At 44.8% G+C, this 22,972-nt stretch overlaps 1 protein-coding gene across 3 annotated transcripts in view; it reads right to left on the bottom strand.

The window, feature by feature from the left end:
• LOC119977555 (NADPH oxidase 4) overlaps positions 1–22,972 on the bottom strand; it is a 239,104-nt gene that overhangs the window by 102,939 nt on the left and 113,193 nt on the right. For all 3 annotated transcript variants that reach the window (XM_038818627.1, XM_038818626.1, XM_038818625.1), the window contains exons 10-11: positions 14,920–15,084; positions 5,717–5,779 (exon numbers count right to left, since the gene is read on the bottom strand). In XM_038818627.1, coding sequence (XP_038674555.1) covers positions 5,717–5,779; positions 14,920–15,084 — 228 coding nt within the window. The remainder of the gene's footprint in view (positions 1–5,716; positions 5,780–14,919; positions 15,085–22,972) is intronic.

Raw genomic sequence — 22,972 nt, forward strand, 5'->3', positions numbered from 1 at the left:
GCATCCTTCTAAATTCCAACGAGTACAGTCCCAGTCTACCCAACCTCTCCTCGTAATCCAACCCCTTCAGCTCTGTGATTAACCTAGTGAATCTCCTCTGCACACCCTCCAGTGCCAGTATGTCCTTTCTCAAGTAAGGAGACCAAAACTGAACACAATACTCCAGGTGTGGCCTCACTAACACCTTATACAATTGCAGCATAACCTCCCTAGTCTTAAACTCCATCCCTCTAGCAATGAAGGGCAAAACTCCATTTGCCTTCTTAATCACCTGTTGCACTTTTAAACCAACTTTCTGTGACTCATGCACTAGCACACCCAGGTCCCTCTGCACAGCAGCATGCTTTAATATTTTATCATTTAAATAATAATCCCGTTTGCTGTTATTCCTACCAAAATGGATAACCTCACATTTGTCAACATTGCATTCCATCTGCCAGACCCTAGCCCATTCACTTAACCTATCCAAATCCCTCTGCAGACTTCCAGTATCCTCTGCACTTTTTGCTTTACTACTCATCTTAGTGTCGTCTGCAAACTTGGACACATTGCCCTTGGTCCCCAACTCAAAATCATCTATGTAAATTGTGAACAATTGTGGGCCCAACACGGATCCCTGAGGGACACCACTAGCTACTGATTGCCAACCAGAGAAACACCCATTAATCCCCACTCTTTGCTTTCTATTAATTAACCAATCCTCTATCCATGCTACTACTTTACCCTTAATGCCATGCATCTTTATCTTATGCCGCAACCTTTTGTGTGGCACCTTGTCAAAGGCTTTCTGGAAATCCAGATATACCATATCCATTGGCTCCCCGTTATCTACTGCACTGGTAATGTCCTCAAACAATTCCACTAAATTAGTTAGGCACAACCAGCCCTTTATGAACCCATGCTGTGTCTGCCCAATGGGACAATTTCTATCCAGATGCCTCGACCAGAACTGCACACAATACTCCAAATGTGGTCTCACCAGAGTCCTGTACATCATTGCAGCATAATATTGTTCAAGTTAAAGCTACAAGCTGGACTTGTCTGGAGAAAAAAAACACAAGGAAACATAAATCTGCTGACAAAATGGCTGGTTCTGATGTTTTATGTGACAAAAAATGGCATTTCTAAATCCTTCAGAGTGCCCTCCCCGCCTCAAAAAACTCTTATAACCTGTGCCTTAGAAACCCATAACACAGGTGCTTGAACTCAAATACTGTCTCACTATCGTAACAAAGAGGTAAACAGTTGGAAATCATAAACTAACAAGTTGTTAAAGGGGTAAAGACACAATGAACACCCTGCACATCGCTAAACGTAACATTTTCACAGCTTTTCTAAACTTTATGCTTTGTTGTGGTATAATTCAACTAACCAAGAAAACAGCTGTCAAATTTAAATCCCTGGTCTGCGTTTTGCACAGTTACTGAACTACAGATATTTACAACACTGGCAGAGGAGCCATTGAGCATATTATTGGCGGGATTCTCTGTACCCGCCGCTGTCAATAGGATTTCCCATTGAAGACACCCCACGCAGCTGGAAAACCCGCAGGCTGCAGTGCACTGCCAGAGGGACCAGAGAATCCCAACGCCGGAGAAAAGCTGGAAAATTCCAGTCTATATCTATATTGGCATTTCACTAGAAAACTGCAAATTAAATTTACTGCTCTCTTCCCATAGACTAACTCCTAGTGTTTCAAACACTTTATCAATTCTTCTTTTCAAAATGGTGTCTGCCTCAACTACTCTCTCTGGCAAATATTCCATGCTCTCACAATCCTCTGTATAAAGAGTTATTTTCCTAACTTCTCAGTGACAATTTTAAATTGATCATCTCTTGCTGCTGACTCTCACCAAGAGGTATCTTTTCCTGCTAACGCCTTCAAATGCATTCATAAATTTTTTTAAATTCTTCTCTTACATGTCCTCTTTGCCATCTCTGCTCCAGTATAAATAGTTCCAGGAATACAAGTCCCTCCACAATGCTTCCTTCCCAGGTATCATCTATTGATGAATTTACACGTTACACTCTCCAGAGTTTTATTCATAGTAATAGCATACCCAAAGCTATAACACATTAGCTACAAACAAAGCAATGTAGTGTACAAATTCATCATAATCTCTTTGCTCTTGTACAATATGCATGTATTCATAAATTCCAAAGTAGGAGTTAAAACCCACCATAAGGGGAGCTTTTTTAAATAATCTTTATTGGCACAAGTAGGCTTACATTAACACTGCAATGAAGTTACTGAGAAAAGCCCCTAGTCACCACATTCCAGCACCTGTTCAGGTACACAGAAGGCAAATTCAGAATGTTCAAATTACCTAACAGCACATCTTTCGGGACTTGTGGGAGGAAACCGGAGCATCCGGAAGAAACCCACCAGACACAGGGAGAACATGCAGACTCCGCACAGACAGTGACTGAAGCCGGTATCGGACCTGGGACCCTAGCGCTGTGAAGCAGCAATGCTAACCACTGTGCTCCCGTGCCACCCATCCAGCCCCATGTTATTGCTGTTGTACCAGAATTGCGAGATATGAGGACACCCGTTGAAGTCAGCCAGGGAAAGGGGGCTACATACAGACACCTCTCTCCAATGCAGTCAAAAGTGAGGAGGTAACACTGCATCGGAGTACTCATAAAATGTTTTTGTCCGCATTCACATTAGTCACAACTAGGGGTGCAAGGATGACATTTCTCTTTAAGCATGTTGGTTTGCCTTGAAGGCTTGTAAATGAGTTCAGAACTCACATTCCCTCATGCCTATGTTCTTTTTGATAGATGTGGCTGTGTGACGAGTGGCTGAAGGTGGGGTTGGATATAATTTTGTTTTAAAGAGGCAATTGTGCGTGACCAATCTGCCTATCCTGCACATCTTTTGGGTTGTGGGGGTGAGACCCACACAGACAAGAGGAGAATGTGCAAACTCCACACTTGATGTCTTGAGGCAGCGGTGCTAACCCCTGCGACACCGTGCCGCCCCTGGTGTTGGATATGAACGGTCGAGGGAGGGCTGGAGGAATGATGTAAATTTATGGGTAGATGGAGAAGGATTGTATATTAGGGCTTCAGGGCTCACTCATTGCAACTAAGAGATAGAGGGTCATATTTCAAGAAACCTTTGTGTAGGTGGGGCTAGATGATCTACAGAAACCATTGATATATCAAGGCGTCCATGCTGTCATGGCATTTTGCCAGACTATCCATATATTCCTTGATATATTTAATATCTAGAAATCCATTGATTTCTTTAATATACTCAATGACTGGGCCTCCACAGCTCTAATGATAAGGGTCAACACAATATAGGAGTCGAAACACCCAGGACCCTGTCAATATCTAGGCAAATGTAGCAAGAGCTTCCCCAAGACCTTGTCACTATGGAAACTTTTTCACATGTTAGCACGTGATGCATTTGTTTTCATTAGGATGAAAATAAACTCTCACAGGCTAAAAATCACTAATCTATTTTAATGTTCAATACATTTGTCTAATGAACTATTGAACACTAACATTAGTGTTAGTGTTTGGGGCAGCACGGTAGCATGGTGGTTAGCATAAATGCTTCACAGCTCCAGGGTCCCAGGTTCGATTCCCGGCTGGGTCACTGTCTGTGTGGAGTCTGCACGTCCTCCCCCTGTGTGCGTGGGTTTCCTCCGGGTGCTCCGGTTTCCTCCCACAGTCCAAAGATGTGCGGGTTAGGTGGATTGGCCATGATAAATTGCCCGTAGTGTCCTAATTAAAGTAAGGTTAAGGAGGGGGTTGTTGGGTTACGGGTATAGGGTGGATACGTGGGTTTGAGTAGGGTGATCATGGCTCGGCACAACATTGAGGGCCGAAGGGCCTATTCTGTGCTGTACTGTTCTATGTTCTATGTTCTATTAGATACAAACTTCATTATCTTCTTCAAAATCAAATATATGTCAATGGTTTCTGTAGATCATCTAGCCCCACCGACACAAAGGTTTTTTGAAATATGACCCTCTATCTCGTAGTTGCAATGAGTGAGCCCTGAAGCTTTAACAAAATCAAAACAAAGATCCCTCCTATATGTAATAAGTCCACAGAGGCAGATGTCCCTTTACCAGAATTCCTTTTGTTAGTAAAACCAACAGCAGTACAACCATGTGCGCTCAGCTTGCTGTCTACACTGGGAGCGCAGAGGACCTGACACTCCCTGTCATATACAAAGAAAAGGTTCCCTGATTGGGCCACTAATCAGGGAACTCGTATTCCAAGTGGCCAATCTCAAAGGTCTGGTCTAAGTCATTCCACTATAGATATGCAAACCCCACACACCCCACCCCATAAGATTGACACACGACGTACGATCATTTACTTGTTAGGAGGTTATCTACTAGAACAGAAACCTCAGAATGATTGTGACGTCACACGATATTGCCCAGCAGAGCTTCAGATATCTTTGAAGATATCCCAGAACAAAGGATGTGAAAATTGTATTTTTCTATCCCTACACAGGATTCAAAATAGCTACACGAATGCAACTGCTGAGTGAAAAGCCTCACATGATGTCTGCAAGTAAACAAAATGGTTTGACTGACTGATGTATTTCAAACACATTGAAACAACTGTATGAGTCACCCTCCAAGGACAATTACATATCAAAGCCTTCCTAAACCCACATCTTAAAAAAAAATCATTAGTCAATGCATACGTCAGCTAATGGTGTTACCTTTTCAGGTCTGCGACCTTTCACCTGAACTGTGAAATGTTAACTCTCTCCACAGTTGCTACCAGACAGGTCTAGTACTTCCAGCATTTTCTGTTCTATTTCAGATTTCTAGCACCTATATGGTATTTGGCTTTATTGCTCAGCAGCTTATCAGTTTATTTTTACTCTCTCCAGTCTTCGGCAAGAGGTAGCAGTTATCAACTTTAACCCCTTGCATACTGTGACTGGCAAGAAAATAACAGCGGGGGGAAATGATGCACTCCTTAATGAAGCACATTTCTGAAAACAGCATCAGGCATGAGAAAAGTGGTAAACCATAGACATACTCTTGGGCAATCCCAAGAATCTTTGACATGCAGTAACAGGAATCGGAATTTCTGTGGGGGTTTCTCCCATGTTCTGTTTGGGTCCTCAGTAGAGCCCCTGCAGAAATATCCATTTACACCTTTTTTCCAAGTTCCGGCACGAGTTCCTCAGTGGAAAGTTTGCAGACTTCAAAGGCCTTTTTTTTTTACAATGTGCAATAATGGTTATAATTTTGCTAACTTTTAATTGAAAAATGAAAACCTTGAAATTGAGACAAATGTCCCCAGGCACCATTGAACTTTTTTCTATGCAAGCAAAGCTTGTAAAATCAATATTAAGCATTTTTATATTTCCTCACTGCAAATGGTGTCAAAACATAACAATTATTTATTAACAAAGAGTTGCGTGATTAATAAAATGCTTCAGATCAGCAGAATTTGTTTTAAATTTAATTTTAGCCCCGTCACATAGCACCCCTGGAACTAACACCATTTTAGGGAGCTTACTGATTTAATTCAGAAGTCTCAATACTGCTGCTACATTTTCACCACAGACATGCAATTTGTAACCAAGATACTCTTATTCCTAATTTCAGAAAAAGTCAGGTTGTCAAGAGTCTGCATGTGATCTGAATCTTTAGCTATTGAAATGTATAAATCTGCTTTAATGGCTTGCCTTTAAAAAAAACCATAAAAGAATGATTGGACTTACGGTTGTAAGAGTGAAGGGGTGGCTCTCAAATGCTGACACATTCGGACAGTGCAGAACAATGTACTAAAGGAGGTGTAGGAAGAGAGAGAAAATAATTAATGTATTCAATAATAATTATATTCTGTTTATTAGAAACATAAGAACAGGATTAGGGCATTTAAACCCTCAAAACTGTTTTACTAAATTTGCACAATAATTCCATAACCCTTAATGTCCTTTCCTTAACAAAACATATGAAACATGATATTGTGTTCAAAATAATGAGGCTCAGTTTTGCTTTTAATATTGTACATTGCAGCTATGTCACCTGATTCATGATGTGTTTGCTACTATTATTACACACAGGTGGCTCTAGTTTTGGGAATTTGAGTTTTCATATTTTTACTGTTACTGAAAACATTTCATTTTGTAGGAAATTATGAAACTGAAACTAAATGACTTCCTGTACTATTTGAATGTTTCTTTCATCTTGTAACTCTGTCTCTGCTTATCTTTCAGTTTTCTATCTGTACTTCATCCTATAACTCTCATTCATTTTCTCCCTCCGTCTTTGTATTCCAAGCTCCATAGTCCTCTCTCCTTTGTGAGTTTCATACACTTGTCTATAAATGTGTCTAACTCTTTTTCACACACTTTCCTCTTTCGGAAAAATTCAGATTAACTTTTTAAATCTTGTACATCTCAACTTCTCCCTAGATATTTCACAAACTTGCTACCATACCTCACAAATAATTAATGGCCAGAAAATTGAGAATACTACAAATCAGACCTCTGTGCATGACTCTTCAATTCAATTCTCACATCCCATAGAGGCATGTAACCAGACTCTGGCTTTGATAATAGCAGAAATGATCTTGTCTGACATCTCAAATATCAATCTCAGAATATAAGAAAGAGCAGGAGTAGGTAGTACGAGCTCTCGAACCTGCTCTGTTATTAAATAAGATCATGGCTGATCCTCAATTTGAACTCCCACTTTTCTGTCCAAACTCTGTATGCTTCGGTTCCCTTAGAGCCCAAAAATCTATCAATTTCAGCCTCAAGTACATTCAACGACTGATCATCATTTAGGGAGGAAAATGCCAAAGATTCACAAATCTCGCCACAAATACATTTCACCTCATCTCAGTCCAAGTGCCTATCCCTTATCCTGATACCATGCCTACCAGTTCTAAGTTCTCCCGACAGGGGAAACAGTCTCTCAGCAACTACCATATTAGACCTTCCCAAAAACGTATGTTTCAATGACACAACCTCGCATCCCTCTAAACTCCAGAGGGTAATGGACCATTCGACTTAATGGCCGGGATTCTCCCCTACCCGGCGGGGTGGGGGGGTCCACTGCTGCGTCGGGCCGCCCCAAAGGTGCGCATGTCTCCGCACCTTTAAGGGCCAAGTCCTAACATTGAGGGGCTAGGCCCGCGCCAGAGTGGTTGGTGCTCCGCCGGCTGGCGTGGAAGGCCTTTGGCGCCATGCCAGCCGGGGCCGAAGGCACTTCGCCGGCCGGCGGAAGTCCGCGCATGGGCCGGAGCGTCAGTGGCTGCTGACGTCATCCCTGCGCATGCGCAGGGGAGAGGGTCGCTTCCGCCTCTGCCATGGTGAAGGCGGAAGGAAAAGAGTGCCCCCATAGCACAGGCCCGATCGCAGGCCAGGCCACCGTGGGGGCACCCCCCCGGGGCCAGATCGCCCTACGTCCCCCCCCCCCGCCCCCCCCCCCCCCCCCCCCCCCCCCCAACAGGACCCCGGAGCCCGCCCGCGCCGCCTGCTCCCGCCGGTAAGGTAGATGGTTTGATCCACGCCGGAGGGTGAAGCATGACAGCGGCGGGACTTTGGCCCATCGCGGGCCGGAGAATCGCCGGGGGGGGGGGCACGCCGACCAGCATGGAGCGATTCCTGCCCCTGCCAAATCTCCGATGCCGGTGGGATTGACGCCGGCCCCGGCGATTCTCCGACCCGGCGGGGGGTCCGAGAATCCCACCCAATTTTTCCTCACAGGACAACTCTCTCATCCCAGGAATTAATTTTGTGAAGCCCCTCAAAGGCGAGAATATTCTTTCTTTGATACAGATTCAAAACTGTACATTAGGTGTGATCAGAACAAAGCCCTCTACAGTTTCAGTTTCTTGAATTCCGACATCATTGCAGCAAAGGCCAACATGTCATTTGCCTTCCTAACTGTTTTCTGTATCTGTATGTTAACTTTGTATATCTTGTACGAACACACCCAAATCCCTCTCAGAATCAACATTTAATAGGTTCTCACCATTTAAAATTTGTTACAACCCAGTTAAGAACCAGTCATTTCTGTTTTAAAATACACAGTTAGAAACCCATGTTACTCACTAAGAGAATAAAGCTCCACAATTCCATCGATTTAAAGGAAGAGTAGAACTTTTACTATAAAAGAGACAGCAAAGCAAAGGTCAACACTATCTATCCTGTCTGATAACATCCAGAATTAGGATGAGGTAAACATTGTCATGTCAGTGCCCCTTCAGAAAAAGTTTTTGTCTTATCACATGGCTTCAGTGATGTCATTATGTGGGTGGCTCTGGGCTGTGGCTGTGAGTTTTACTTTCATTTTCAGATTTCAGACAGGAGAAATAAGTGTTTTGGCCTGCCTCTCTCTATTTTTATTTTAAATATCTGTTCTAGTAAAAAAATAACATTGATTATAGCTACTTGCTGTTTTGGTAACTTAAAGGATATAGTTTGCATTCCGGAAGAGTTTAAACCTGCTGGTGAGACGGGGTCAGAATCTCAGGGAAAGCAATGAATGGATATCGCAGATTAACGGACATTGCGCAACAATTGCCAGGCAGGAATGTTCCCTTCCAGTCGGGGAACACTTCAGCAGTCAAGGGCATTCAGCCTCTGATCTCTGGGTAAGCGTTCTCCAAGGTGGCTTTCGGGACGCACGACAACGCAGAACCGCCGAGCAGAAACTTACAGCCAAGTTCTACACAGATGAGTACGGCCTCAACCGGGACCTTGGATTCATGTCGAATTACATTCAACACCCCCCCCCCCCCCCCCCCATCTGGCCTGGGCTTACAAAATCCTACCAACTCTCCTGGCTTGAGACAATTCACACCTCTTTAACCTGTGAATATCCCTCTCTCCAGTTGCTCTGTCTGGTCCTGTAAAGACTTAATTACTTGTAAAGACTCGCATTCAAAGTATCATCTTTCATCATTGACTTTGTCTATATATATGTTTCTGGAACCCACCTGAGGAAGGAGCTGTGCTCCGAAACCTAGTGATTCTAAACAAACCTGTTGGGCTTTAACCTGGTGTTGTAAGACTTCTTACTGTCCTCACCCCAGTCCAACGCCAACATCTCCACATTATAAGTTACAAAATCCTTTAAAGCTCCCGCTTCCTCCTGGGCGATTTCAGCTCTTCTCTTTCAAAGATCTAGCCAGCCACCCCAACTCAGACTGCTCCAATGCAGCTCACCTTCCTGTTGTTTAATCTATTCTGCCCAAGACTGCCTCCCACTGGTTTCAAAAGGCTGCACCCCAACATATGACAGTTATGCAAACGTTATTGTTGGTGGACAAGGTGGCTCGTTTGGCCAGACACACTGGGGAGCAAATGCGTATCGTGGAGATGTCATTGACACCTGTGGTTTATGGACATCAGTTAGCTCACCTCCCCTTTATTGTTGACCACGGTGACAGCCCCAGCCTGCTGTGGTGTGATTGGTTGCGCCATTTGTGCTTGGATTGGCAGCGCATTCTGCAGATGGGGTTCGATGGGCTGTGTGAGTTGCTCAGCACGTTCCCGGAGGTTTTCCAGCCTGGCCTCAGGACTATAAAAGGAGTTGTGGCCAAAATGCAGGTTGACCTGGTGGCTCAGCTACATGTCCAGTTCCCTACACTTTGGCAGAGAAGGAGGAAGCCGAGCTCGACCCGTTGGAGAGTTTGGATATTATTTGGATCATGCGTTTCACTGATTGGACAACACCGACGGTCCTTGTCCTAAAGCCAGGTGTGACGGTCCACCTCTGCAGAGATTACAAGTTAATGGTCAATGCCATTTCATGGCTCAACCACTACCCCATGCCTCGCATAGATGAACCGAATGCTAAACTTGCTGGTGGGTGCTCATTTATGAAACTGGATATGAGTAATGCATATCTGCAGCTTGAAGTCGACAGCTCCTCTCGTGAATATGTTGCGATTAATATGCACCAGGGCCTCTACGAATACACCTGGCTGTCTTTGGGGATCTCGTTGGCGGGTGCGATTTTTCAACGTTTCATTAAAAAATATCCTGCGGAGGTTGCCATTTGTTGCGGTATATTTGAACAATGTGCTGGTCACGGAAGCTACTGACCAGGAGCACTTGAAGAACCTGAAGCGGGGCTACGACGCTTCTTGGAATTTGGGGTCTGCCTGCGTCGGACAAAGTGCTTGTTTTACGCAAGTGAGGTGATCTAATTAGGCAATCTGGTGGATTGCGACGGCTTGCACCTGGTGGCGGGTAAGGCCTGCGCCATTCAGCTGATCCTTGCCCGAGGAATGTGACGGAACTCCACCAATTCTGGTGTTTGTCAATTACTACAGACTATTTGGAATCTCGTGGCCATATTGGCTCCTCTGCACCTGCTCCTAAAGAAGTGCTAGACCTGGCTATGGAGTGCGGCACAGGAGACGGCTGTCGCTCTCAGGAATGCTGACGCACTACAATTCGGGCAAGCCATTGATCGTCACATGATGCATCACCTTACTGGATTGAGGCCATTCTGGCAAATCGGATGTCTATAGTTGGGAGTGGCCGATTGCTTCTGCTTCCCAGACACTTAGAGGCCGAGCGTAATTACGTGCAGATCCAGAAGGAGGGTCTAGGGGTGGCATCTGGGGTGAAATAAATTCCACCAGTATGTCTACAGCTCTTGATTGGTCTTTTTTACGAGGACAAGGCGATCTCACCTATTGCCCGGCATGTATCCAGTGCTGGACCCTGCTGCTGGCACTTATGAGCACTCTTTCGAGCATCAGCCAAGGATCCACATTGCGCATGATGACACACTAAGCCGGTTGCCTATGCCAACTGAGGCCATGGCCCCCCTCCCCTTCTGGCGGACAAAGTCGTTGCCCTATTGAATGTCATGGACTCCCTGCCGGTCACTGCATCACGTATCCATGACTGGACTCGGGCAGATCCCATACTCGCCACGGTGTGGCATCTGGTATTGTTTGGTAGCCAGCATCAACAGCTGTCAGGGAAACTGCGAGTCTTCTCCTCCAGGATGTCCAAGCTGCGTGTAGAACACGGTATTCTGCTATGGGGCATGTGGGGTGTGGTCCCGGCGAAGCGCCAATGACTATATTGAAGGACTTGCACAAAGGACACCCGGGGGTGTCTAAGGTGAAAATTTTGGTGTGGATCTATGTGTGGTGGCCAGGAATGAATAAGGCTTCTGAGAAAGTGACCCAACAGTATTCCATTTTCCAGGAGCACAAGAAACCCCTTTCCACTGCACCCCTTCATTCCTGGGAGAGGCTGATCCACTCCTGGGCTCAGGGTCATGCCGACTTTGCTTGTCCGTTCCTGACTCAATGTTTCACCTTTTGGTGGGCTTCCATTCCAAGTGGTTGGCGGTCCACAGAATTTTTTAAAAATTTAAAAACTTAGAGTACCCAATATTTTTTTCCAATTAAGGGGCAATTTAACATGGCTAATCCACCTACCCTGCACTTATTTGGCTTCTGGGGGCGAAACCCACGCAAACACGGGGAGAATGTGCAAACTCCACACGGACATTGACCCAGAGCCAGGATCGAACCTGGGACCTCGGCGCCGTGAGGCAGCAGGGCTAACCCACTGTGCCACCGTGCTGCCCTGGAGGTCTACAGAATTACGGCATCACCTCTTGGGCTACCATTAACTGTGGGGCAGCACGGTAGCACAGTGGTTAGCACAGTTGCTTCACAGCTCCAGGGTCCCAGGTTCGATTCCCGGCTGGGTCACTGTCTGTGCGGAGCCTGCATGTTCTCCCCATGTCTGTGTGGGTTTTCTCCGGGTGCTCCAGTTTCCTCCCACAGTCCAAAGATGTGCAGGTTAGGTGGATTGACCATGCTAAATTGTCCTTAGCGTTCAAAGAGGTTAAGTGGGGGTTACTGGGTGACGGGGATAGGGTCGATACGTGGGCTTGAGTAGGATGCTCTTTGTAAGGGCCGGTGCAGACTTGATGGGCCGAATGGCCTCCTTCTGCACTGTAAATTCTATGATCTATGATTGGGAACGGGGCATCTTTTACCAGTGAGGAGTTCTTGGTTTTCTTAAAGCCCAACAAAATTTAGCATGTGCGAACGGTCCCTTACCACCCTGTGTCTAACGGGTTGGCTGAGCGGGCCGTCCAGACATTCAAACGAGGGCTCCGGAAACAGGCTTCAGGTGCTATAGATACGAGTCTGGCTCAGTTCTTTTTCGCTTATTGATCCACATTGCATACAGTGACTGAAGGGGTCCGGCTAAGATGCTCATGGGCCGACGATTCCATACCCACCTGAGCTTGCTGTTCCCTGACATCAGGGTGAAGGTGTGCCATACAGGAGCTACAGAAATGTGACCCGCTCCAGGGGACGCAGTATTTGTTGGCAGTTTTCAACAGACTTGGCCGGTCTCCTACCAGGTTCAGTCAGCGGCCAACTGTTGAAGCACCATCTGGATCACCGTCAGTCGTGGCGATTGCGCCTACCGCCGGTTCCAACCTACTGCGGCATCTGTAATGGACTCTGCTGTGCAGCTACCTCCTGCCACACTCTCGCCGTAGCGTTTCTGTAGGAATCAACGTTCCCCAGCACGATACTCACCGTCCGTCTCATGGCCTATGGCACAGGATGTTCCGCCTGTGCCAAAGAGAGTCCATTGCTCTTCCTCTTCTGCTTCTTCTTCTTCTCCTCTTTTTCTCCTCCTTGTCTACAGCCTTCGGAGGATCCTTCGGACTTGGGGGGATGGGGAGAGAGGAGGATGTCATAATCTGCATCCACACGGGATTTACGGGGTGGGGATAAATGTATTCCCCGTGCCCTTTGCGGAGTACGAGCTTCCCCGTTAAGGGAGTGGGGAAGTTTAATTACTTTTGTATAAAAAATAACAGAAAACAAAGGGTAATGGTCAACGGCTGCCCTTACAATTGGAAAGTTGTTTCAAGTGATGTTCCACAGAGCTTGGTTTTGGGAACCTCACTGTTTGTTATATATTAACAATTTGGACGTGAACATGGGGAGCACGATTGGAAAATTTGCAGATGACACATAGATTGGCTGAGTGGTGGATAGTGTAGAGGATAGCTACAATCTCCAGAATTATATAGATGGATTGGTGATGTGGGCGGAAAAGTGGCAGATGGAATTTAACACAGAGAAGTGTACGGTCATGCATTTAGGGAGATCAAACAGTTATAGGGAGTACACAATAAATGGAAATATACTAAAAGGGGTAGATGAAGTGGGAGAGTTTGACGGACAAGTACACAGGTCCCGAAAGGCAGCAATTCAAGTAGACACGGTTATTAAGAAAGCATGTGGAATACTCTCCTTCATTGTCAGAGGTATTCAAAAGTAAGGATATAATGTTAGAATTGTATAAAACACTGGTGAGGCCACAACTGGAATATTGTGTGCAGTTCTGGTCACCACATTACAAGAAGGACGTAATTGCTCTGGAGGGAGTGCAGAGGAGGTTTACAATAATGTTGCCTGGGCTAGAAAAGTGTGACTACGAGGAGAGATTAGATAAATTGGGGTTATTTTCCTTGGAGCAAAGAAGGCTGCAGGTGATTTAATTGAGGTGTATAAAATTATGAGGGGAAGATATAGAGTGGACAGAATAAAATGGAGAATTATAGAACCAGGGGACATAGATTCAAGATAAGTGCCAGAAGTTGTAGAGGTGACCTGAGTAAGAACTTTTTACGCAGAAGATAATGGGATTCTGGAATTCACTGCCCGAGTTGGTGGGGAGGCAGTGACCCTAAACTCTTTTAAAACGTACCTGGAAGAGTGGCATGTGGCACAGTGGTTAGCACGGGGACTGTGGCACTGAGGACCCGGGTTCGAATCCCAGCCCTGGGTCACGGTCCGTGTGGAGTTTGCACATTTTCCCTGTGTCTGCGTGGGTTTCCCCCCATAATCCAAAGATGTGCAGGTTAGGTGGATTGGCCACGCTAAATTGCCCCTTAATTGGAAAAAAAAATAATTGGGTCCTCTAAATTTATTTTTAAAATTAAAAGGTACCTGGACCTGCACCTTAAGCTACAGGGTTATGGGCCGGGTGCAGGAAGGTGGGATTAGAAAGGGCACCTGGGTGTCCTGGGGCTGGCATGAGCAAGATGGGCCTCTGGTTTCCCTCAAAAGCCATTCCAATTCAGACTGCCCCAATGATGGCTCACATACCTGTGGTTCAATCTCTGTGGACACTGGATTCATACAGCTGCACTCCAGCATCTAGTTACTGACACAATTCCAGCTCCCTACAGAACAGCATTGCTCACGGGTGGCTTTGCCGCAACTGCTGGCTTCACTGAGCTGACACTGCTCAAACTCCCCAGTTGCACTGTGCAATTACTGCTCCTGGATCTCCCTGACTCCAAAATGCAGGGAGAGAACTGCAAAACATCAGTGACATGGAGCTGGAAACCTTCTGCTGCCTTTCCCGTTCCGGACTGTTGAACCTTACAGAAGAGTCAGCCCCTCGTTCTGAGGTGGAGTCTAATGTATGAATCTTGCTCCTGTATTTTAATTGTTAAACCTCCGTCAACCAAAGGTCATTCGCCCCACAAGTGTCAACTTACAAAAACACATACAAGAAGCCAAAAATATCGATTCCCTCTACAGTGTTTATGGATCAAAGGGAGCGTTAGTTTTCCTTATTATTTACTTTAATTTGAGTGTCAATTTTTGACAAGTCAAAATAAAAATCTGTTAGTAAAAGAGAGCATGATAAACCAATAACTCAGAAGGGGGAGAGGTGGGAGGGACAATTGGTGGGGGGGGGGGGGAGACAGGTAATCAAAGATCTCACACTCACACAATTTGATATAATGTCATACATTCTTTTGAGAGATGCTGACAGCTATTAGCAATTGCAACCGTGACTATTTCAGTAAACACACAGTACAAATGTATTTTTCACTCGTCTAATAATTCTAAGTCTATAATAATGCAGGCTGACTTTTCATTTGAACTTACCTGACCAGGTCTTGCTCTGAAATTTTCTTTCACCATTCGTATTTCTATCACATCACACGGATGGGAATTCACGGAGATAACGGTGACTGGTCTGTTGCTCCGAATGTATCGATACAGCCTTTCCGCACAATAAAGACACAGGGGCCCAGACACCCAAAGCCATGTCTTAAAAGGAAAGAAAAAGATTCCAGTTATAAAATGACAATTTTAAATAGAATCTATCTTTATATCAAAATGGTGAGGCTGATTATTGTTTCAATTCTTCTCCATGAATAATTAATTTGCATAGGAAATGTACTTCTCCCCATAGTTCGAGCATTTATTTCAAAAAGGTGCTTATCTGAACTGCAAGGTGTGCACTCTTTTTGCAGCAAATGTATAGTTATGACCCTCAGGAGAAATTTGAACAAGGCTGAGGATTGGACATGGCTGGGTTTTCACACCCACCTTTGCTGCTGGCACAAACGATGAGGTAGGTGCAAAATTCCACAAGTGTCAACAAAAACTAATTTGCCAGCGTGACTACCTCTTGCAATTTTCCTCGCGGTGAACTTTGGGGTCATGTGCTCTCCTTCTTCATGTGACCCCCACGTACGTCATGTCAGGCCCCCACACCCCTCTGTTGATGTGGTGGCCCACCCCAAATGACTGAAAGCCCCACCCCAAATGATGTCAAGCCCTGCCCCCAATGGTGTCGATGCCCTCCTGAGCCCGCCCACCCTCAGCTCACACGATGAAGCCACAAAAACCCCAAATCAATGCTTAACTGCTTCAGTGCTCTTTAATTTATGAAAACAAACCTGTAATTGATTCATTGAAATCCAAGACTACCTGCTGTCAGCATGATGGCAGTGATGGTCAATATTGCAATCTGTGTGTTGTGAGGCGAGCAACTGGATGGAGAAATCAGCTGGTGACATGGCTGCAGCACAGGCCAGTGCAGGACAGATTGAGCCAGAAAAAGTCCAGGCAGGAGAAAATACTCCAATCAAGTGAAGTGCCCAGTCCAAGTCTAATATCGGCTTTCCTGGCAGGATTCTATTCTTTGTCCCGAAGAGAAGAGACTTTCTGAAAATCAGTGTTGAGAGCGATGGGGGGATAGCAGTTACTCACTGGTTATAACTGCATGAGACCGCCAGCCATTATATCAGACCAGCATGTGTTCTCTTTTGAAGAACAGAATTTGGACTGGAGAACATGATAGGGCAGGGGTGGGCAAACTACGGCCCACGGGCCGCATGCAGCCCGCCAAAGGTCTTTATGCGGCCCACCAAGATCAAGTCATTAAAAAAAAAAATCTTTTTAATTTTTTTTAACATTTTTTTAAAAATAAGGTTAATGGGGGGGCTGTTGGGTTACTGCTATAGGGTGGATACGTTGACTTGAGTAGGGTGATCATTGCTCGGCACAACATGTGTTTCATGTGAAGTTTCTACTTTAAAATATTAATTAATAAAAATGAATTGCTTTTTTTTCTTTAAACTGAGTTACTTTGTTTTTCAAATAAATGTGTTTCATGTAAAGTTTCTACTTTAAAATATTAATTAATAAAAATTAATTGCTTTTTTTTCTTTAAAAACCTTTTATTTTGGCTATTTTAAATATTAATTATTTTACTTAATATACTATGCGGCTCTTTAAAATTGTGAATTTCTGAATGTGGCCCTTGCATGGAAAAGTTTGCCCACCTCTGTGATAAGGGGACAGATTTTTTAGATTTTCTTCCTTCCTCAGTTGTTTGCAATCCATGACAATTTAGAAAATGTTTAATTTGCATTCTGTGTTCACAGAATAATCAATAATATCATTGTAGATAAAATCTTGAACGGGAAAGACGCATTTTCAATCATCAGTTTTGTTGAACTTGTCAAATGTTCCTGACTCACGTCGACGTTATCACCAAGAAAGCACAACAGCACCTATACTTCCTCAGGAAACTAAGGAAATTTGGCATGTCCTCATTAACCCTTACCAACTTTTACAGATGCACCATAGAAAGCATCCTATCTGGCTGCATCATAGCATGGTGTGGCAACTGCTTGGCCCAGGACCGCAAGGAACTTCAGAGAGTTGTGAATACCGCCCAGTCCATCACACGAACCTGCCTCCCATCCATTGACTCCCATCTACACCTCCTGCTGCCTGGGGAAAGCGAGCAGCATAATCAAGGATCCCTCCCACCCGGCTTACTCACTTTTCCAACTTCTTCCATCGGGCAGGAGATACAGAAGTCTGCGAACACGCACAAACAGACTCAAAAACAGCTTATTCCCCACTGTCACCTGACTCCTAAATTACCCTCTTATTGACTGACCTCATTAACACTATACCCTGTATGCTTCATCCGATGCCAATGCTTATGTAGTTACATTGTATATCTTGTGTTGCCCTACTATGTATTTTCTTGAATTTTGTTTAATTCCCTTTTCTTTCCATGTACTGAATGGTTTGTTGAGCTGCCTGCAGAAAAATACTTTTCACTGTACCTCGGTACACGTGACAATAAACAAATCCAATCCAATCCAATCCATTGTACTTCACAGATAATTTTTCACTCTTTTCAATACAGAGAAAGACTGTTCACCGGAAGGATTTGTGACAGGTATAGTTTAAAATATTTTCAGAATGGCTTGCACATCTGGAAAGGTTGCTTGTTCAGTGGTAATCTCAAAGCACAGAACTCATCATAATAGATAAAATGAATGATGATGTGTTTCACTTAATCTTCTGAAGATTTGTGTCATGTTCTCCAGATAGAGTTCAAGTAATCTCTTACATTCTCATCCAAACTTTTGCCAAAAAGCATGCAAAATAATTCAAATGTTTTCTTCAGAGATTCACTTCTACTCTGCAATTTTGCCATTATTGTGTCACAAATAACATTGGCAGTCTCAAAGATGATCTTCTTTTCCATTTTAAAGTGACTTTATTATTTCTAGTTTGATTAAAATATAACTTTGTGTGTCTTGTACTCTTCTCATCATCAGAAAGACACATATTCTTTGTTTCCTCTGCTTCCTTTGAGGTATAGGCATTTTGAACTTCCAATGCAAATCTTCTAACAGGCTAATAATTGTGAAGCAATCAATAAAGTTGTTTCACTTTATTGCAGCGATTTGCTGATGGCATTAATTTTTTGAAGCAAATGGTTCTTCACAACAGTAAAAACTTTAATATTGTACTTTTCAAACTTCTCTGCTAAAAGTTTTGCTTCAGCTTTCACGTGTGGTTTCACTGATTTTGCTGTGGCTATGTCAGATAAACATTCCTTTATATCAACAAAGTTCAATCTCAAAGCCAAAACATCATCTGCATGAGTGGATCACCTGATGTCACAAAGTCTTTTGACTGTCAAATGTTTTCCATGTGCTCCAAGCATGATTGCAGCATATTCCACCAGCACATGGAAACCGAAAGAAAGGCATACAAGTAAATGCAAAAAAAATGGACAACTGCCTCACATGATTCAGTTTCTGTATTTCAGATTAAGTTCAAGGAGTGATTGGAACACAGAGTGCATAATGCACAGGGTCTTGGATTGTTTAGTATTGTCTACAGACCTGAATATTTTCCTGCCATATTTACGCCATTATCAAAGCTCTGCACATGCCAATGTTTGATATCCAAATGTAAATTTGCAATGATTTCCAAAACAGTTGTCTCCAGACACTCTGTGGAATTGCAACTGGACAAAATAGAGAGATTACTCACATATCTTAAAATTAATGTTAATTGGTCCACATGGTGTTGAATCAACTATTATGGTGTAGTATTTTGCATCAATGACTTCACTAGTGAATTGGTTTCTGAGCCGCTCTGCCATTAATGATGAAGTTATCGTAGGTTCTGTGCATTAAAATGTTGGTCTTCCCCAAGCCACAATATTGATAACTGTTCAAATGCTCTTTGAGAAGCTACCAAATTCACTGAGATATTCAAGACAGGCTAAAAAGCTAACTCTCTGACTTGACACTGATGACTCATCATGTCCTCTTTGAGGTAGTCCCAGAGAAAACAGCAGTTTGACTGGGAAAACATGTCTCAGCACTTTCCTCCAATAAGAACATTTCCTTTTCAGACTGAGCCAATAACGCAGACTCAATCCTTCCAGATAATTTACATATTTGAACGAATGCACTCATAGCCTTAATATGACTTCTGAAAGTTTCATGATCGGCGATATCTCTACGAACATTTCTCCAGTTAGAGTACCCGTTGCTAACTAATTCTTTTCATTTACCAGCGTCAGGGAATAATTTGCAAACGTAACAATGGACTGCATTAGAGGTGTCCGGAAGAATTCAACCAATTTCTCCTTTCTGCCTTGCCTTTTCTCTTCACCCTCAGAAACTGGGACTCATGAAGACTTTTAAACTGCTTTCAGCTTCAAACTTCAAACTTCAATTTTCCATGTTACAGTACTAATGTTTTCTGGTCCATTAGGTATGAAATATTCGATCATACCCAGTGTAACAATTTTGGCCATAAGGCAATGTCTTCAGATTGGGTTTCTTCCCCCACTTCAGCTGCAAACAATGAGCTTGAACAGTATCTTATAGTTCAAGGTCCATTTCGGTGTCCAATTCTTCTTGTTCAATTTTTTCAGGCAATGTATTGTCTCTGGAAATCAGTAGGTCAAAGTCATCAGACAGGTCATCACTCTTTGTGGATGTTGTTGCTGAGGATGAATTTGCAGTTTGGACAATGCTCAATACTTCAAACCTTTTAAAGTCCCAAACTACCTTTTTGCCCAGGTTCGTCCTCTTGCCTCACCTTCAACTTTCTGCGTAATTGACTTCCAGACTCAGTGTCTCTTCATATTGACTGATCTGTCTTGATTTCAATGAACATGAATTTTTAGAAACAGCAGGCTTCCTTGTCCTTGTCAGCCTTGGCCTGGGGGTTCGACCACCCCTGCAGCTGCTCTCCTCACTAACCTACACTCGCAGGTGAACTAGTGGTGGCTCACTGGCTGCTGTTGCTGCAGGTTATCTGACCTGGCCTCTGCTCTTACCTTTGCCAGTCCAATTGCCCCCTAGTCCTCTCACTCTCAACCCTGGCCTCTGGTCGAGTCGTCCAATTGCTCCCCGAATACCACAACGCCAATGCATGCCTGGCCCTTGCACCTCCTGACTGCTCACACCTCTCCTTCAGGCAGAGGGCCTCGAGCCTAGATGAATTTGTGTACTCCTGGCTCACTATCTGGTTGTTGGCTATCTGTCCTGGCCTCTGCTCTCACCCTTGCCCTTGCGGGGCGCCACCCAGCCCTGGCTTCTGGCTCCGGTCGAGTCGCTCCACTGGGTGCTGATCCCCGAAAGCCATGATACCTGCCCTTGTCGGCCTCGAGCCATGACGACCGTTTGCTCCTGACTGGTTTCCTGGCTGGTTCTGGCTTTATCTGGCCTGCCCTGGCCTTGCCTCTGTTCTATCTTCGGTTGCCCGCCTCCCTCCCTCCTCAGCCCGGACCTGGAGGTCGGGTTACCCACTGCTCCCCTAGATGGCCGTAGGACAGTGCTTCCCCCTTGCTGAAGGCTTCGCAGGTTCGCACCCTGATGTAAGGTCTGCGACCTCACTCTTTCCACAGGCTGTCGTGCCAAATGCCAGAAACTTGGCTGTTGCTTCACTCAATGAAAGTTCAGAAACATCTCACCAGACAATCAAGAGATCCATCTGAAATGCTCTAAGTCTTCACCACCTTCAACATCTGGCACACTGTTTTCCCACTCAAAAGAGGTGTCCACCAATCAGAGCCCAATGTTGTTCTGTATTTCCTGCTGATAGGCCCATGTGCATGTGAAAGAGCCCCTTCTATTTTTTAAACTGAGATCCTTCTCTGGATTCCCGAGATTTCTCTGGCCCTGTCCCACCAATGTGATGGGCCACACCTCCATTCTCCCTTGAATGCTGGATTATCTGGTGAAAAATGCTGGCTGTGCATCTGGCAAGCTGCATACCGATTTTCCCGCCTGGTCAGCACTCGGTGCAAAAATGATAAATTTCCACCCACAAAGTGAATAGTGCCGAAACTTCCTAGTTTCTTTTTAGATCACTTGTGTCTACAGAAAACAAAAAGGTCACTTCTTGGACGACTACCATTGTGGCAAAAAAGTTTGAATCAATTGTTCAAGACCTGAAGAACAATTTAACAGATTTCTGTTAAAATCAGTGGCTTGGTTTGCCATGAAGGCCGGAATTTCATGAATTTCCCTTCCTCCACTCCACAAAGGCAGTGAGGTTGCTGTGTGATTGGGCAGGAGGGTGTAGGGTGTGGACAACATCACCTACCGTTTCCCCCAATTTAGTCTGGGGTTCAAAAGCTTGTGGGTGGCCTTCCTACCTGGTTACCAATTAAGATCCTTAAGTGGGCAATGAATGCTCAGTTAAGACCCTCATCCTGTCACCACTGGTATTAAACTAATGGCAAGTGAGGGACTCACCATGCAGAGACAGTGACAACTACGCCCATCTAGTGAGGGGGCCTTCATTTACTCAGTGCCTGATCATGGGACCTTGCATCAGGAAGGAGGACGCCCACTGAGAGCCAGCCACTGCTCTTTCCTCAGAAACCCTCATTCGCGTCACTGACAATCCCCATCCCACCCACCATCGCTTACCTTTTCCAGAGATACCGCAATAAATTCTGGTGAAACACCATCAAATGAATTACCAGCAGTTGCAAGTCTCAGATTGGCCAGCAGCAGTTCTGAGGTGGGATTTCTACTGAGTAGGAAAAGTGTAGCAATGAAATGTCACCCATGGAGTTGGGAGTCTGGAGACAGGGGGCAGGATTCTCTGATCCTGAGGCTAAGTGTTGACGCCGTCGTGAATGCGGTCGTGTTTCACGAGGGCATCAACATGCCCTCAGGAGCAGCGATTCTGACCCCTACAGGGGGCAGCATGGCACTGGAGTGACCCACGCCGCTTCAGCTGCCGATACCAGCATCAAATGGGCGCCGCGGGTCTGCGCATGCACAGTGCGGCTGACGTCAATGTGCGCATGCGCGGTGGCTCCCTTCTCCGCGCCAGCCCCGACACAACATGGCGTACAGCTACAGGGGCCGGCGCAGAGCAAACGAGGCCCCCATCCCGAGAGGCCGTCCTGCCGATTGGTAGGCCCCGCACCCCCTCCCCGGGGTTGGATCCCCCTCCCCCCACCTGGTAAGACCACACGTGGATGGCGCCGGTGGTACTCGGATTTTTTTTACGGTCCATTTTTTACGGACTGAGAGAATCACGCCCAGGGTTCCCACTGTCAATTAAGAACTTAATTGCCTCAGGGATCCCAAACATTTGATGGATAGGGTTGCTGCCAATTTTAGTGCAAACATTGGGACCCCTGTTACCCTCACCAAAACTCTCATCCATTTTCGTCAACTAATCAAAACAATGCAGCACCACATTCAACAAAGCCAATTGAATAATTGTCAGAGGGAGTCTTGATGAATCTGTGCAGTCTGAGCACAACAGTTCATTCGAGTCGGCCATTCTTACGTCATCAGATATATCATAATTGCAACTGCAGTTGCACGGCTGAGTATGTTTGCACCAATTTTTGCCTCTTCTGACTTGAATGACATTACCATTTAAATCTTTTACTCATTTTTGTCACATATGTATCTCAGTACACTAGATATTAACCACCAATTATTATGAAATTGGTTGTTAAACAAGCCATAAACACCAATAGCTCCCATAAGCAGTTTGAGTGGACACTGACCCCTCTGCCCGACATCTACTTTTATGACAGCATGGCTTAGCAGGGGGCTTTCTAACAATAAACCCTGTTTGTGATCTAGACCAGAATCCTGACTTGGCATGCACATTGTTTTACTCTTTCTCAAGTTGGACTTAATTAACACCAGACAAGATGAGGCTTGATTCAAATTATTCAGCGAGTTTACTCTGCAGTCAAGCAAGCATGTGGATCAATAGATTGACTGTAATGATCAGATTTATTTGGATTTAATCCATACAAATGTATCTTCATGTCATGACATAAAAATATAATTAATATCTGTACAATGCTATCCTACTGTGATGGATCACCACACTT

The sequence above is a fragment of the Scyliorhinus canicula genome, chromosome 14 (genome assembly GCF_902713615.1).
Source record: "Scyliorhinus canicula chromosome 14, sScyCan1.1, whole genome shotgun sequence".
Taxonomy (NCBI): Eukaryota; Metazoa; Chordata; class Chondrichthyes; order Carcharhiniformes; family Scyliorhinidae; genus Scyliorhinus; species Scyliorhinus canicula.